Source organism: Ahaetulla prasina, chromosome 3, assembly GCF_028640845.1.
Source record: "Ahaetulla prasina isolate Xishuangbanna chromosome 3, ASM2864084v1, whole genome shotgun sequence".
In the NCBI taxonomy this organism is placed as follows: domain Eukaryota; kingdom Metazoa; phylum Chordata; class Lepidosauria; order Squamata; family Colubridae; genus Ahaetulla; species Ahaetulla prasina.
Window position 1 is genome coordinate 206614256 of NC_080541.1, and position 15884 is coordinate 206630139.

At 42.8% G+C, this 15884-nt stretch overlaps 1 protein-coding gene across 16 annotated transcripts in view; it reads right to left on the minus strand.

The window, feature by feature from the left end:
• The window catches only part of NFATC2 (nuclear factor of activated T cells 2), a 233824-nt gene that overhangs the window by 139191 nt on the left and 78749 nt on the right, over positions 1 to 15884 (minus strand). For all 16 annotated transcript variants that reach the window (XM_058175788.1, XM_058175795.1, XM_058175784.1 and 13 more), the window contains exons 4-5: positions 9641 to 9843; positions 7675 to 7847 (exon numbers count right to left, since the gene is read on the minus strand). In XM_058175788.1, the coding sequence (XP_058031771.1) occupies positions 7675 to 7847; positions 9641 to 9843 (376 nt within the window). The remainder of the gene's footprint in view (positions 1 to 7674; positions 7848 to 9640; positions 9844 to 15884) is intronic.

Below are 15884 nucleotides of genomic sequence, written 5' to 3' on the forward strand. Positions count from 1 at the left end.
CATAAAATTATATATCAATGGACAGATAATTTAATCAAGAATGTAACGCAATAAGTTTTATGAAGGATTTGCTATTAGAATAGCAGTTACAGAATAAAGAAGAAAAGTGAAACACATAGAAAAAATGAGATATACAAAAATTATCTCATCAGTTAATACTTAGTTGGGTAACCTTTAGCATGAATTACAGGCTTACAAGGTCTTCCCCTGGAGTGAACCAAGTCTTTTAGTTCTGCAGTTGTTATAATGTGAAACTAAGATTGAATGATTGCTTCTGTTAACTGTGTTTTATTGCTGGGTCGCTTCTGACTAACAAGTTTCTTTAGTCGGCTCCATAGATTTTCAATTGGGTTAAGGTCTGGGATATTCCCAGGCCATTCCAGCAATGGAACATGATTATCTTGAAACTCCAAAAAAAGTGGTGTTATTAGCCATCAAACCTCAAAAATACACTTTTCCCAAAAGGTTTCCACAATTTTGGCCACTACTGTAGGGTCCAGCTAAGGTTCCTAACAGGAATGTAAGAAAATTCTTTCTGTACCAGGACAACATTAAAAAAACTTACAATCTTATATCCAGCAATAGTTAATTAGATGCTTCTATGATATCTACAATATGGAAGCAACAGGCCTTCCTGTGCTATTTCTCCCTCTTCCCACCCTCAACCTGCAACATTATTCAACGATAATCGCTCAACTTTTTACAACCTGCCATTTTCTACAAGTTATGGCTTTAACTCCCAGAACTGCAGGCAAGCATAAAAAGCTAGAGACAAGACTAGACTGTTTCATATTTTAAGCATAAATTCCAACAATAGGTGTGATAGTTGTTGTTGGCTGTGGATGATACATGGCCCACTGAATATGAGCTATGGCTCCCTTGGTGGCAATCACTCTTGGATTAATCTCAGGATAACTTCACAATCAGTGGTGGGATTCAAGTAATTTAACAACCGGTTCTCTGCCCTAATGATTTCTTCCAACAACCAGTTTGCCAAATTGTTCAAACAGTTAACAACCGGTTCTCCCAAAGTGGTGCGAACTGGCTGAATCCCACCACTGCTTGCAATCTATATCAAGCTATTCCTTCCTACTGTTTAAAGTGTGAACTCAAGAGTTAAGAACTCAGGAGCCCAACGAAAGCTTCAAGGTGTTTAGAACTCCCATAGAATATAGGTAGTCCTTGACTTATAAACACAATTGAGACGAGAATTCCCATTGCTAAGCATGGCAGTTGTTAAGGGAGTCACACCCAATGTTATAACCATTTTTGCCATGATAGTTTAAGTGAATCACTGGAGTTGTTAAGTGAACCATGCAGTCATTAAGCAAACCTTGGTTTCCCCACTGAATTTGCTTGCCAGAAGCTAGCTGGGAAAGTTGCATGACCTCAGGATGCTGCAACCATTATAAATACTGCAGTGGTGGGTTCTAACCAGTTTTACCACCAGTTTGTTTCGCGCACGCACTTTGCTTGCGATCGCTGCCTGCATGCTCGCTTCACTCACACAAGCGCATTGAATAGAAATACAGCTGAGGCATGGCAATCCACTCTGCTGTGCCTTACAGCTGGGCTAAAAACAAAGGAATAAAGGTAGGTGTAGCGTGGGGGTGGGCAGGAGGGCCCAGCTGACATTCGGAGAGAACCGGTTCACTCTCAGATCAAGATTTCCGCTACAGGTTTTCCCGAACCGGGAAGAACCGGTAGCAACCCACCACTGAAATACTGTATATACCTGTTATCAAGAGCAAAAATTTTTGATTATATGACCTTGGGGGATGCTGTGACAATCGTAAATGGGAGGAGTGGTTGTAAATCACATTTTTCAGTGCCATTGTAATTTTGAATGGTTACTAAACCAATTGGTTGTAAGTTGAGGACTATCTGCATGGAGCTAAACTTATATGAACTCAGATTACTTTAATTTAAAACCAAGATTCTAATTCATAAAATTAGAAAGGCACACTATAGAAAAAATAGGAATGATTTTGGGAAAAGAGTTGATTCTTTAATCAAGATGTACTTTTATTTCTGGGTTATTAGAAAACCAGGCTACCAATTTTTTAAAACATTTTTCACTTACTACCATTATTGTGTGAATAAAAAAATACTTATTATGTAAATATGTGATGTAAATAGATCTCAAAGGAGTTGAATTATTACACTTCTGCACTTTGCTCATCTATCCATATTTTTCCCCTAGAATAAAAATGTATTTTTGTTCCTGCTATAATAATTTTCATCCTATGCAAACAACATTCATTTATGGAAAATACTTCCACTTGCATCTATACTATTGATTTTCATAGTAAATAATACACCTTAGCTTGCTAGGGAAAGGGGCTTAATGGAAGAGTTATTGAAGTAACGTGAATGTAATTTAAGGAAGGAAGGAAGGAAGGAAGGAAGGAAGGAAGGAAGGAAGGAAGGAAGGAAGGAAGGGTCATTGGTTTTGAGCAAAGTTACTGAAAATGGACAGCCCTCGTAATTCCCTGCCTGAAAACAGCAGGCTGATGAATCTCCTAAGAATCCTCAGAATAGTTGGTTGTTGCTCTTTAACTAGACTTCTGTTGCCAATCTCCTAGTTGGCTTTCATTGTTGCAGGAAAGCCGCAGAAGGTTTGCCAAGATGAAAACATTCTTTCCACTGCCCTTGCAAATGTGCCACATATCATAAATGCAGGCTATCTCAATTTTATGAGAAACTTGGAAAAGAGGTGGGGGTGGGAGAGAAAAATTAAAGAGAAACTTCCAAGGGGTTGCTTCAAAAGAAGTGACTTAATCCAATTTCATCCAAATTAAGAAATTCCTTTGAAAGTAAACAGAGAGATGTCAACATTAATCCCATAAATCTTGAGAGGGGAATTTTAAAAACAGGTAACTTTGCTCCGATAATATTTATAATACCGAATATCTGCAGAAGGAAAAGATAAGTCCTAAAAGTCCAGCTAGTTCAGACCACAGGGTTATTAAATGCATCATTCCCTTCCGACCGTGGTTACCAGATACTGTGCTCCCAGCATGTCATTCAAAGATTCAGGTGTGGTCCTGAATAGAAATTAGGCAGTTCTGATTTACCCTAATTGATAGCAGCTTTCCAGGGTTTCAGACTACAGACTTTCTTAGGGGTGTCTGAGATGTTTTTGTAATCCTCCCTCATTGTTTGATTCAAGCAATGTTTCCCTTTTTGTTGCTTTGGCAACAAATCTTCTCCCTTTTCATCAAGGGTCATCATCTTTTACTTTCGACAAATCATTGAGTTCTGTCAGCATGCCAATGCTTCCATCTTGTTCAAACTTTGCATCTTATCTCTCAGCTATTCAAGGAAAATGATTTCTTTCCCTCCATATTGCCGCCAGATTTCTGAGAAAATTTACACAAAGAAATTCCTTTGGAGACATCTTTCATCACAAATATCCAGCCGCAGGTAAACCTGCCCCATCTGTCTTAAATCAACACCACCTGATTTAAAAGCAGAATGTTAAGCAAAACCTAATTTGGACAAAACTTGATTGATAGGTCAAGGTTGTAAACTAGAGTGGGAAGTTGGAAAAAGCTGACAGAACATGGCAAGGGTGAGCAAATTCCATACTGAGACTATGAGGTGAATATGGATACTGTCATGTAATTACTACGAGTTAATCTCAGATCAAGAGAATGTTTACTTTTTGCTTCCCCTACAGGCAGCTTCTTAGTACATTACTTTATAATCACCCTGACTTTATAATCCTCACCCTTTCAATTATGAAGGAGCACATCCCTCAAGACCCATGATGGGGAATACGACATTTCTACTCAAGTCGGTTCTTATTTCTCTGCAGCTGCTGACCTCCTTGGAGCTTTTAGATGCCTTGTGGATAGCAACCACCAACTCAAGGGACTACAGTTAGTGGGAGCAACCGATGAGCTAACTAATAACGCTGCTATTTCAGTGAGTTTTCTCCTGGGATTGACATCTACAACTCCAGTCCCTGAGTGGTTTGCTAGTAATGAGAATCCCTATTTGTAAAGATACAACTTTATAAACCTTTACATACTGATGTGGGAAATTGGAGAGCTCTATCTCTTTTTCAATTCCAGAGATAATAAATTCCTTTTGACTTTACAATCATGCTCACATGACCCCCATCCCCATTCATCAAGTATAAGGAATGATGGTTCTGATAAACTATTTTATTGGGGTCTGCCACTCAAATTAGAATAGAATAGAATAACAGAGTTGGAAGGGACCTTGGAGGTCTTCTAGTCCAACCCCCTGTTGAGGCAGGAAACCCTACACCACTTCAGACAAATGGCTATCCAATATCTTCTTAAAAACTTCCAGTGCTGGAGCATTCACAACTTCTGGAGGCAAGTTGTTCCACTGATTAATTGTTCTAACTGTCAGGAAATTTCTCCTTAGTTCTAAGTTGCTTCTCTCCTTGATTAGTTTCCACCCATTGCTTCTTGTTCTACCCTCAGGTGCTTTGGAGAACAGCCTAACTCCCTCTTCTTTGTGGCAACCCCTGAGATATTGAAACACTGCTATCATGTCTCCCCTAGTCCTTCTTTTCATTAAACTAGACATACCCGGTTCCTGCAACCGTTCTTCATACGTTTTAGCCTCCAGTCCCCTAAGCATCTCTAGCCAGTGTGCTGTTCATTAAATCTACTTACAGCAATGTTATAAGTAAGAAACATCATCGATACTAAGAGTAAGGAGAAAATGTGCATATTTGGTGAACAATTTTAAAATGTGGATTAAATGATAGGCTGAAGGGATGTGTACAACATCTCGGAAGAGGGATTATAAAGTTGTAATTATCTGCTGAAGAGAACGTGGGAAGTCATCTTTTATACCATTTCCTCTTTCTTTCCCTTAGGCTTTTCTTTTGCTTTATGTAAAATTCTTACTAAATATAAATAATTTTTAAAAGGAATGCCAGTCAAAGCACAAAGATGCATACTGATACGATTAAATTATGAGTCCAAGAATTGCCCAAATGGGTACAAGTTTGTAAATTAGGGTATATGTTGTATGTGTGTGTTTTAAGAAATGGTTAAATTCTTCATACAATTTACAATCAGCAGGCAGATTAACTAAAGGAAATCTCCATGGAAAGAGGCAATCCAACTTTGATACCACATGCAAACCATAAGCAGGAACACATTGCCACCAACACACTTATAGATCGATTTATTAGGATGCAACAGAAGTAGAACACAAAAGTATATGGACCTTCTCTTCATCCAAGAAAGCAAACCCCAACAATTGATAATCAAACTTTTTCAGATGATTCAATTGCAAACCTAACACCATTTTAGCAGGGTGCAACTCCAATACAAATGTGTCTTAGGGAAAGCATTTTGCTGGGATCAAAAACCACAGAATAGATCTTTCAAAGCCTCCTTTCTCAGGTGGCTTATTGTTCCCTAATATGTAGTGCATTGTACACTAATATCAGTCATACAATAAAAGATGTAAAAATGATTCGTTAAACTATGAAATCCCCAAACCACTGAGAAAGCTCAAGTTACTAACAAAAATACACTACAGGATGAGAAAAGATGGTCACGAGGGTAAGCTCTCCAAAAATGACTAAGCCTCCTTTGAGGTGCTAGAATGAGGTTATGCCACAGGTCTCGACTCATCAAATGGTGAGGACCTGTAAATGTTTTTGTCATCGCCCTATCTCAAGAGAAGATAAACTGGCATATTTAAGAGGAGGTTCAACTGCCAGAAAGCCCAGGACATTGTCCACATGGAAAACATGGCGGGAGAGTACAATATACTTCCTGTATTGTTTAGATAGTACATGTTTAGTGCAGTGGTAGGCTTCAAAAATTTTAGCAAAGGGTTCTCTGCCTGGTTGCTGGGTGGGTATGGCCATGGTGGGTGTGGCCTAGTTTGACCTCCTGCACCATGGCGGGGTGGGTGTTTTTGCCCTCCCTGGGCTCCGGAAGCTTTTCTCAAGCCTCTGGGAGGACGAAAACAGCCGCCCTAGGCTCTGGAGGCCCTCTGGAGGCCAGAGACAGGCCCATTTCCAGTCTTTCCAAACTTCCAGTAGGCCCATTTTTTGCCCTCCCCAAGCCTCCACAGCAGGGGTGAAATGCTCCCGATTCGGACCAGATCGTCGATCCAGTAGCAATGGCGGTGGGTGGTTTGGAGAACCGGTAGCAAAAATCCCTGCCCCCACCCCACCCCAGTTGAACTGCATAATAATCAGAGGTTGTTTTTTTATTATTTTTAAAAGCATTTTTTCTTCGGCCGAATGCTTTTAAAAGTAAAAAAAAAGCCTCTGATAATCGCGCGCCTCAGCTGGGATCATCAGAACCCTTTAAAATCATGTTTTCTACAAGCTCTTCAGCCAAAGAGGTTGTAAAAAAAAGCTTTTAAAAGGCTCCTCTGGGAATTCCAGCTGACTTGCCTGATTGCCAGAACCTTTTCCCCTGGCGATCCCAGCTGAGTTGCCTGATCATCACAAGCTTTTCAAAGCATTTTTTTACAACCTCTTCAGCTGAAGAGGTTGTAGAAACAATGCTTTTAAAAGTTAAAAAAAAAAAGTTGGTCACGCCCACCCAGTCACATTACCCCCCTCCCACACCAAGCCATGGCCACAGAACTGGTAGTAACAAATTTTACATTTCACCCCTGCTCCACACACGCCCTGCACTTACCTGCATCTAAAACGAGCTACATGAGGACTCTTGGGAGGGGTGGGGCTGGGGCTGAGTTGGATTTGGGGGTTCTCCAAAGTGCACAGAATCTTAGCTAGAGGTTTTCCCAAACCCCTGCTGAGCTATCTATTCTGGAAGAATGCTGCTACATTTGGCCATTCTTTTATAAGTCGACAAGTTTGCAACATCTCTGTATTAATGGTGGGTTAGGAAGTTTATCTACAAGTTCACAAGACAGTCCCAGATAAATAAGGATGCATAGCATAGGATCAAAGCCCAAGCCCTTACATTGGTTAATTAAGGATTAAAAGACAGGAAGTATAGAGGGTGACGTTTTGCCTTTGGCAAGAGCTCAGCATGTTCTCCAGATTTATATGCAGTCTCTGAATGAAGAACAAGTTGCGTTCCCTAACTCTGTCTTTAACCTGATTTTGCATTTAAGTCAGAACTTGTACATGCAAACGGACTGCCTGTCACTACAGATAGCAGATGGTATTCTCTCCTCCTTGTACGGACAAAGTGCTGAAGCTATGCGATGCTTTCAGGAACTTAGCCTGTTTTCAGTGATGATCAGCAATTCCTGTAAACATTGTGTGGCTTTCAATGCTTCATTGACTCAAAAAAAAGAAGAACGCAATCTGCAATTTTTAATAATAGGTAGCCTGTTTGCATCTTCCGGTTGTCCCTAAGTCAGATGGTTTTAAATCCAGAGCTGCCTGTATTTCAGTCCTGTAAAACAGTGGCCCAAAACCTTTTGGGCACCAAGAGCCAATTCTGTGAAGGGTGGTTTTTTCATGAACTGGGGCGGCGGGGGTGGGAGGTGTCGTTTTACATGCTGCCTTGGATCCAATGCACACACAGTTGGGGCTTCGGATGGGGTTTATGTGGCCCATTTCCTAGCGGGTTGCAGACCAGTGCCAGGCTGCGGTCCGGGGTTTGGGGACCTCTGTTGTAAAGTTATGGGTTTCAGAAACAATGTTACTGAAAATAATAAAATTACCAGAAAAGTATGACTTACAGCATTCAATGGGGTTGGATGCAACTTGCAAAGAAACTATCCGGCCACTAGATTCAGGGATGTGCACGCGGAACACCAATCGCACACGAGTATTCTTTCGGCCAATATCTGTTTCTCCTTTCCGTAATTCAATGTCTGCATTCCTCAGCTTGAGAATTCCTGCGCAGTCAATGCTATGAAACAAACAAATAACTGAATAATTCTTGTCCAGTGACATCAGTACTTTTACACACACACACTCAATTTCATTTGCAAACTAAGCACTCCTCACTCCTGAAATGAATGTCTGTTTTTGTTTCTCTGATTCTGATTGCAGATTTAATGGTCCAGGTATGCTTGGCTTCTTTCTAAGGAATCTCAACAAGGGGCTGGCTGATTCTGTATCTTCCCTAAGGAAAAATGGTCCACTGTAGCTCTGCAAGAGAATGGATTGAAACTTACCTCTGTTAGCTTACAACCCTGTCAATCAAACGAGGGTTCCAAAGCAGGTCAATGCAAGTAATTCCAACTTATTCATGGAAATTCTTTATATACTCCTAATCAGCTGATACCAATGGACCACTCCGATAGTGCTGGCTGATACAAATATTCCTAAGTCTACAACTCTCCATTATTCTAGGGAATATATTGCAGTGAGTTTTCAGTCTTTTTCTTCAATATTTTTCTTATCAATGTCATTATCCCTCATGGAACAATGATTCACTGGAGTCGTGATATTTTCTAAATTTAGTTTTCTTACTATGGGCATTTTGTTTCTAGACCGGGGTGTCAAATTCACGTCGTCATGGTGGCATCACGTGACATATCGGGACTTCTTTTCTCTTCGCTAAACTGGGTGTGAGCATGGCCAGCGTGTGCAGGCCAGGAGTTTGACAACCCTGTTCTAGACCATCAAGAACCTACAGTTCAATCCTGAACTACATATATTCTCCAAATTTGCACAACTTGAGCAAGTAGCATTACTGTAGCTATACTATTGCTTCCTTCCTTCCATCCTTCCATCCATCCATCCATCCATCCATCCATCCATCCATCCATCTATCCATCCAAACATGAATGCTCAGTATAAGACCAGGGGTGTCAAACTCGAGGCCCAGGGGCCAGATCTGGCCTGTGGGGTGCTTAGATCCATGGGGCCATCTTGGAAACAGTGAAGGACCAGCCCACAGTCCCTCTGCCACTAAAAACAGAGTTTGGGAGGGCTGCATGCAACCCTCCCGAGCTCTTTTTTCACTGGCAGAGGGTTGCAGGAGGCCATCACAGCCTAAAACAGACCTTGGGAGCACATTTACGCTGGCAGAGCCCTCAGGCCTCCACAGGCGCCCCCGATACGAGTGACGTTGAGCTGGCCACGCCCACCCTAGCCACACCCACCCAACCCCCCAAGATCAAGCACAACCCTGATGTGGCCCTCAATGAAACTGAGATTGGCAAAACTGTACTAGACCATTTGATGCTCGTCTCAGTTCAAAACCTATGAGGGAAAGAAGTCAATTCAAATGCTAATTCATGTTGGGAAGAGGCTGATTAATTGAATTGTCCTCTTCCCCCAAGGGCTGCCAAATCAGAAAGTTCTCCTGGTGCAGAAATCAGAGCATCTAATGATCAGGGGTTTGCACTAAAAAGACTCTGCAGTTATGGGCCTTGAGATATAGGCGTTTCCAGGAAAAATGACATTTTTTTTTTCAAAACTGTGAGTTATCTGCTAACAAGATCTCCAGTAGAAAATGATCTTTCCTCTAATGGGCAAGATCCCCTCTGTTCAGGGATTGAAGGGGATCCTTTCTGTATCCACTTGAATTATTCTACTACTGAACTGCAGTACATGTATATATGTACATGTAAAGCAAAGTGGATTTACACTTGAAAGTTTTCTCTACAAATTAAATACAGGCATCTTTTACATTAATTGTGTTAAGTTCTCCTCTGTTGCTATCTTACAACATTTTGTAATATAGATCCTTACGTTGCTTTCATGTTGTTTTTTGGCTCCAGAGGGATTTCTAGCACTTTGGTGTTGCCAATGATTTTCTCAAAGCTGGTGGTAGTGACTGTTTTTCCTGTGATGCGATGGACTTGGTAAAAAGCATGTGGCTTAAGAATCCTCTCATCTGCTGTTCCAATGAAGATCTGAAGGCCCAAGGGCTTGTGGTCCACATAACCATGAAGCTGGCAAAAGAACAAACCATTTACACAATTACCTCAACGACAAATAGAGCAAGAATTGAAATGTCTTAACAGTATCAGATAAAGAACACGAAAAGCTTATAATAGCTCATCTTATTCCCTGCTTGACTGAAAAACACCTCAAGATAAACAGGCAGGAAATTTTTTAGAACGAAGAAATATGGTTCTTTTCCTTCCCTTCAGGCTAAAATAGTTTTGCGTACAAAAGAACATGGATTAATTAACTAATGAAGAATACTGAGCAATAATATTACTATCTCTTGCAGCTTTGTTTGGCAAGACTGAAATATGACTATTCCTGATTTATTTTCCAAACAGGAGATGTGTGGTAGTTCTAATAGGAACCGTTTGGAAGTTTCCAACCTTACGTTACTTGGTAAAATGTTTGCTCTTAGCATCTTTGCGGTCTTCATAATTGGGATGTAACTTATTAAACTGCACAGAATCATCAACCATTTTTAAAATGTCTTTCAAAATATGAAAAAAATGCCTAGATTCCATACGCTCACTTAGACACCTGTGCACTAAATGTGTATATGGATGTGCAGGGTGGGGGATGGGGGGGAGGGAGAGAGTGAAGCCATTGTATCAAAAGGGAAAAGAAAGTAGCTGTAACTTCCCTATTATGAGAAAAAGAACCTTGCATGTACACAGAATTATTATGACTGTTAAACATAAGAGTCTAGGCATTGGTAAAAGTGAAAGCACCAGCGAAATTGAGAAAGAGAGAGAAAAGCTACAACAATTAGTCAGTTAATGGCTACAATTCATTAATCAAAGACATTTTGCTCACCTAAAAACGAAACCAAAATCAGTCAGATTATAACCGTTATAGATCTTGATTATCATTTCCAGTCTTCGTTGTGGGCTTTTTGTCACAACCACATTATTGAATATGCCTCCAGTACTCAAGTCAGCAGAAAAGCAAATTTTTAAATTTATATTTTAAAACCACACAGTAGCTGAAGCTCTCAGGGTAGATTACAGTAAAACACACCAAAAATACAATTTGAATAAAAACATATACAATAAGATGCAAAAGAAAAACATCAGACAAACGGGACTGATCACTAACATGTGTTAACAGTGTTCCAGAGTAATATTATTCTATGCTGCAGAATTCTGGGAATTAAAGTCCACACATCTTAAAGTCGCCAAGTTTGAGAAAACCTACGTTGTAAGATAAGATAGCCTTTATTGTCATTTTTTTTCTGTGAACACACTGGCACACATTAAAAATGAAATTCTTAATTTTATATGTAGAGATTCTGGGTAAGGTCCCTACAAAAGCCAGATTCCCTACCTCCCTTGCAGGCTGCAGCCCAAGCCAAAATGGCCACAGAAGGCACTGTCCAGTGACCAGAAAGAAGAGGTCAGCATGGTGAAATGGCGAAATGAAAGCAGATGCAGTGCCAGGTTGCACCATCACCCATGTCATCAGTGAGGCATCACAAAATGTACAAATGACAAAACACCTTAAAACTCAATTGCTCAAGTCATGTACATAAGTTGTGTCTAGGGCTAGGGATGAGATAAAAATTGCATCGGAGGACATATTCCCTGAAAATGGTGAGTGGAAAGATCTAGGGAAACTTGCCACTGCTGTCTTGCTGCAGTCAACTCACCGTGGAACAACTAGCTGAGGCCAACTTAACAGAATAGAATAGAATAGAATAGAATAGAATAGAATAGAATAGAATAGAATAGAATAACAGAGTTGGAGGTGTTCTAGTCCAACCCCCTGCCCAGGCAGGAAACCCTGTATCATTTCAGACAAATGGTTGCCTAATCTCTTCTTAAAAGCTTCCAGTGTTGGAGCATTCACAACTTCTGGAGGCAAGTTGTTCCACTGATCAATTGTTCTTTCTCCTTAGTTCTAAGTTGCTTCTCTCGATTAGTTTCCACCCATTGCTTCTTGTCCTGCCTTCAGGTGCTTTGGAGAATAGTTTGACTCCCTCTTCCTTATAACACCCCTGAGATATTGGAACACTGCTATCATGTCTCCCCTAGTCCTTCTTTTCATTAAACTAGACATAACCTAATTCCAGCAACCATTCTTTATATATTTTAGCCTCCAGTCCCCTTTGTTGCTCTTCTCACAAGCAAATGCTGTCACCTGAAATATTGAATCTCTTGATTGTTTTTCTGGAGAAAATCATTGCACCTTTTTCCTTTCTGGAAAAACAATAACAACAGCAAAACACTTCCAAGACAGGACATCTAGAATCTTTCTTATAATGCAAGGAAAAACTTCAAAGCTAACTTTGAAGGCTTAATTTCAAAAGTAAGGCATCGACTGAATGCTTAGCCAAAAGTTTTGGAAGTTTACATTTCCAGCTTACAGAGCATTTCCTGCTTTTCAATAGCTGGAAATAATCTACCAGAAAAAGAAATAATTGGTAATTATGATTAGATCAAAACCAAGGAAGTTTGTATGTGTGTGTGTGTAATTTATCATGTGGCTGTACAATATATAAATACAACACACACAGGTCATACCTATGTCCAGAGAGGAGATGCTTATTGTTAAATTCGGGCAATAACGAGGCAGGAGACCAGGATAGTGACAACAGCTCTTTACTATATGGTGAACCCAGCAGCCAGTGCTGGGAAAAACCTCTCTTTATATACAGTTTAGCCGGAGGCTTCAACCAATCAGCAACGTGCTATTTTCCCGCCAAAACTTTTAAAGATACATTACACTCCTTCCCTCCCAGAAAACACTTTACCAATATTTACATGAAATTAACATCTTATTTGTCAACGTAATCACGCAAGTAGACTGGGCGTCTCCTGACTCTTTCGGACCTGCGCAATGCATTTTCTGGGAGTGAGTCGAGCTGACCGGAGGGACTGTTTGTTCCTCTCAGCTCCTCCTCTAGGCCATCCGGCCCTGGATTATTTGCAGAGTCGTCCCTGTTGTTTTCCGAAGGCACCGGTTGGCGTCGCTGGACCTCCTGGAACTCAGATAAGTCCCGCGTTTGCCCCGGGTTTGAGTCAGCTGTGGATTTATGCATTGAATAGTCAGGGTCTGTTTCGTCTGATTCTGCTTTACGGTTATCGTTTCCTTATTTGGTCTATGTGGCGCTTCCATACCCGGCCATCCTCTATCTCTACTAGATATGATTTTGGTCCTGTTATTTCTAGGATTTTTCCTGCTAACCAGGTCGGGCCTCGCTGTAGTTGTGTGCCCACACTAGGTCGCCTACTGCCATCTCTCTTGTTTTACCGTGCCCCTTTGTAACCGTCTGGTGTGTAGTTTGGGTTTAAACGGTCTAGTGGGCACCTAAGCTTCGACCCATTAATAGCTCTGCCGGGCTGCGCCAGTTGTTACACAGGGGTTCTGTGTTGGACTGCTAGATATGTATCAATTTTGTTTGCCAATCGCCTGGCCTGATTCTGGACAATGCTTCTTTGCGCCCGAACGAAACGTTCTGCAAGGCCGTTCATCGCAGGGTGGAAAGGCGCCGAGAGGACATGTCGGATGCCCTCCTCTGCCAAGTACCCTCAAACTGGGTTGCCGTGAATTGCGGGCCGTTATCGGAGACTAAAGTGTCGGGCAACCCGTGGGTTACAAATAGGTGCCGAGGACTGAAATCACGGCCTCGGCTGTCATGGATCTCATGAGAATGATTTCCAGCCATTTGGAGTAGGCATCGACTACTACCAGAAAGGTTTGGCCGTGGAAGGGCCGCAAAATCGATATGGATCCTAGACCAGGGCCCTGGGGTCTCTCCCATTCCCGAATCGGGGCCGTTGGGGTAGCGGTCTGACTCCTGGCAGGCCTGGCATTTCCTACCCTTTCAGCAATTTCCGAGTCCATTAGGGCCACCACACATAGCTTCTCGCTAGACCCTTCATCCTCACGATCCCTGGGTGGCCTTCGTGAAGGAGATCCAATACCTTTTTCCTCAATTTCTCCGGGATCACCACTCGATCCCCCCATAGCAGGCACCCCCCTTGAGCCGAGAGTTCCCCACGTTTTTTTACAAACTCTTTAAAACGCTCGCCCGGCGCAGCGGGCCAACCTCTTTGTACCCAACCAATTACAGTTCTTATTGTAATGTCCTTATACGAAGCCCGAGCCACCTCTTTGGATGTGACTGGGCCAGAGTCCAAAGAGTCAATTAGCAGAACTGGTATCCCTGGAGTGGGGTCTTCGATAGTCTCTGGTAACGGGCATCTGCTCAGGGCGCCTGCATGCCCTAATTCCTTTCCTGGCCGGTGTAGTAATTTGTAAGAATACGCTGCCAGGAAGATAGTCCATCGGGTCAGTCTTGGCGAAAGTGCCACGGGCGTTGGGCGGTCGCCTGCCAACAGACCTAGCAAAGGTCTATGGTCCGTGATGATTTCGAAATCACGACCGAATACATATTCATGGAATTTCTTTACTCCGGAGACTATAGCCAAGGCTTCCTTATCAAGCTGGCTATAATTCCTTTCAGCTGATGACATGGTTCGGGAGTAATATGCAATAGGGGCTTCTGTGCCATTTGGTAACCTGTGGCTGAGCACTGCCCCACCCCATAGGGAGATGCATCGCAGCTTAACACTAATGGCAGCGTGCCATTGTATTGGATAAGGAGGCTATCACCGATAGGAGATTCTTTACCCTTCGAATGCCCTAGCTTCCGCCTTTCCCCAAGACCATGCAGCCGTCTTTGCTAGTAATTTATGCAGCGGCTCGGCTACTGTTGCCTTATTCCTTAAGAATACTGCGAGAAATTGACCAGACCTAAGAATGCCTGTAACTCCGTTTTGTTCTTTGGAACCGGGGCCTTCCTGATGGCCCGTACCTTGCTCTCAGTGGGTGAATCCTTCCTGTCTATCCGTAGCCCAGGAATTCCACAGACTCAACCCCGATCTGGCATTTGTTCAGTTTAACTGTGAGACCGGCAGACCGGAAAATGCCCAAAACTTTTCGCAGCCTTACCCCTAATTCCTCTAGATTCTCAGCGGATACCAGTACATCGTCAAAGTATGGTACCACCCTGGTAGGCCCTGCAATAGCCGCCCATTAGGTTCTGAAATAACCCTGGAGCCACACTAACCCCAAACTGTAACCGGGTACACTTAAAAGCCCCTCTGTGAGTCACAATTGTCTGCGCTCGCTGTGCTGCTATCTACGGGCAGCTGTTGATAGGCTTGGGCCAAATCTAGCTTGGCAAAACTTGCCCTTGCCCCATTGAGTGCAGTAAGTGCTGTACCACCGGACGGGTAAGCACTCTTTGCAACGCTTTGTTGAGCGTTGCCTTGTAGTCAGCGCAACCGGACCGACCCGTCCGGTTTGACTGGGGTGACTATAGGGTCTCCCACTTAGCATGGTCAACTGGCACTAGAATTCCTGGTTTACTAGCTTGTCCAGTTCCCGGTCAATCCTGGGCTTTAGGGCTAACGGGACCCTCCTAGCCTTTAGACGGATAGGGCAACTTGGGGTCTAAGTTAAAGAGATAGGGGTCCCGTGTACTTGCCCAGGCAGTCTCTGAAAACGCCCCAAATTCTTTCACGAGTGCGTCTTTGAGGTTGACTTCGTTTCTGAAGATTCCAGTCACTCCCATGCCCAATGCTCGGAACCAGTCCAGTCCCAACAAGCTTGGCAGGGTCCCATCGACTATGGTGATGGGCAGAGTTTTCTTGTATGTCCATACTCGACGTGGACGGACGTTACCCCTCGAACAGGGATGCGATTCCCTTGGTAGTCTTGTACCTTTAATTTCTGTGGTTGCAGCTTGCGCTGCGATGGCGGGTAAGGCTCTCACGAGATTGTCCCAGGACATGATCGTGATCGATGAGCCGGTGTCCACCTCCAATCGGCACGGCACCCCCTCAATCTTTGCCTTTGTAAAGATTTTTTTCTCTAGGCGTGTTGATGCGTGACCCACTCTCACGACAGTGATTCAACTTCGCGCCTTTTTAACTGACCAATCACGGGCCGCCGCTCCCGCGCCTGATTGGCCGGTTTGAATTTTTGGCGGAAGGTTGGGGTGCTCGACAGGCCTGTGCTATGTGCCCTTCCTTTCGCA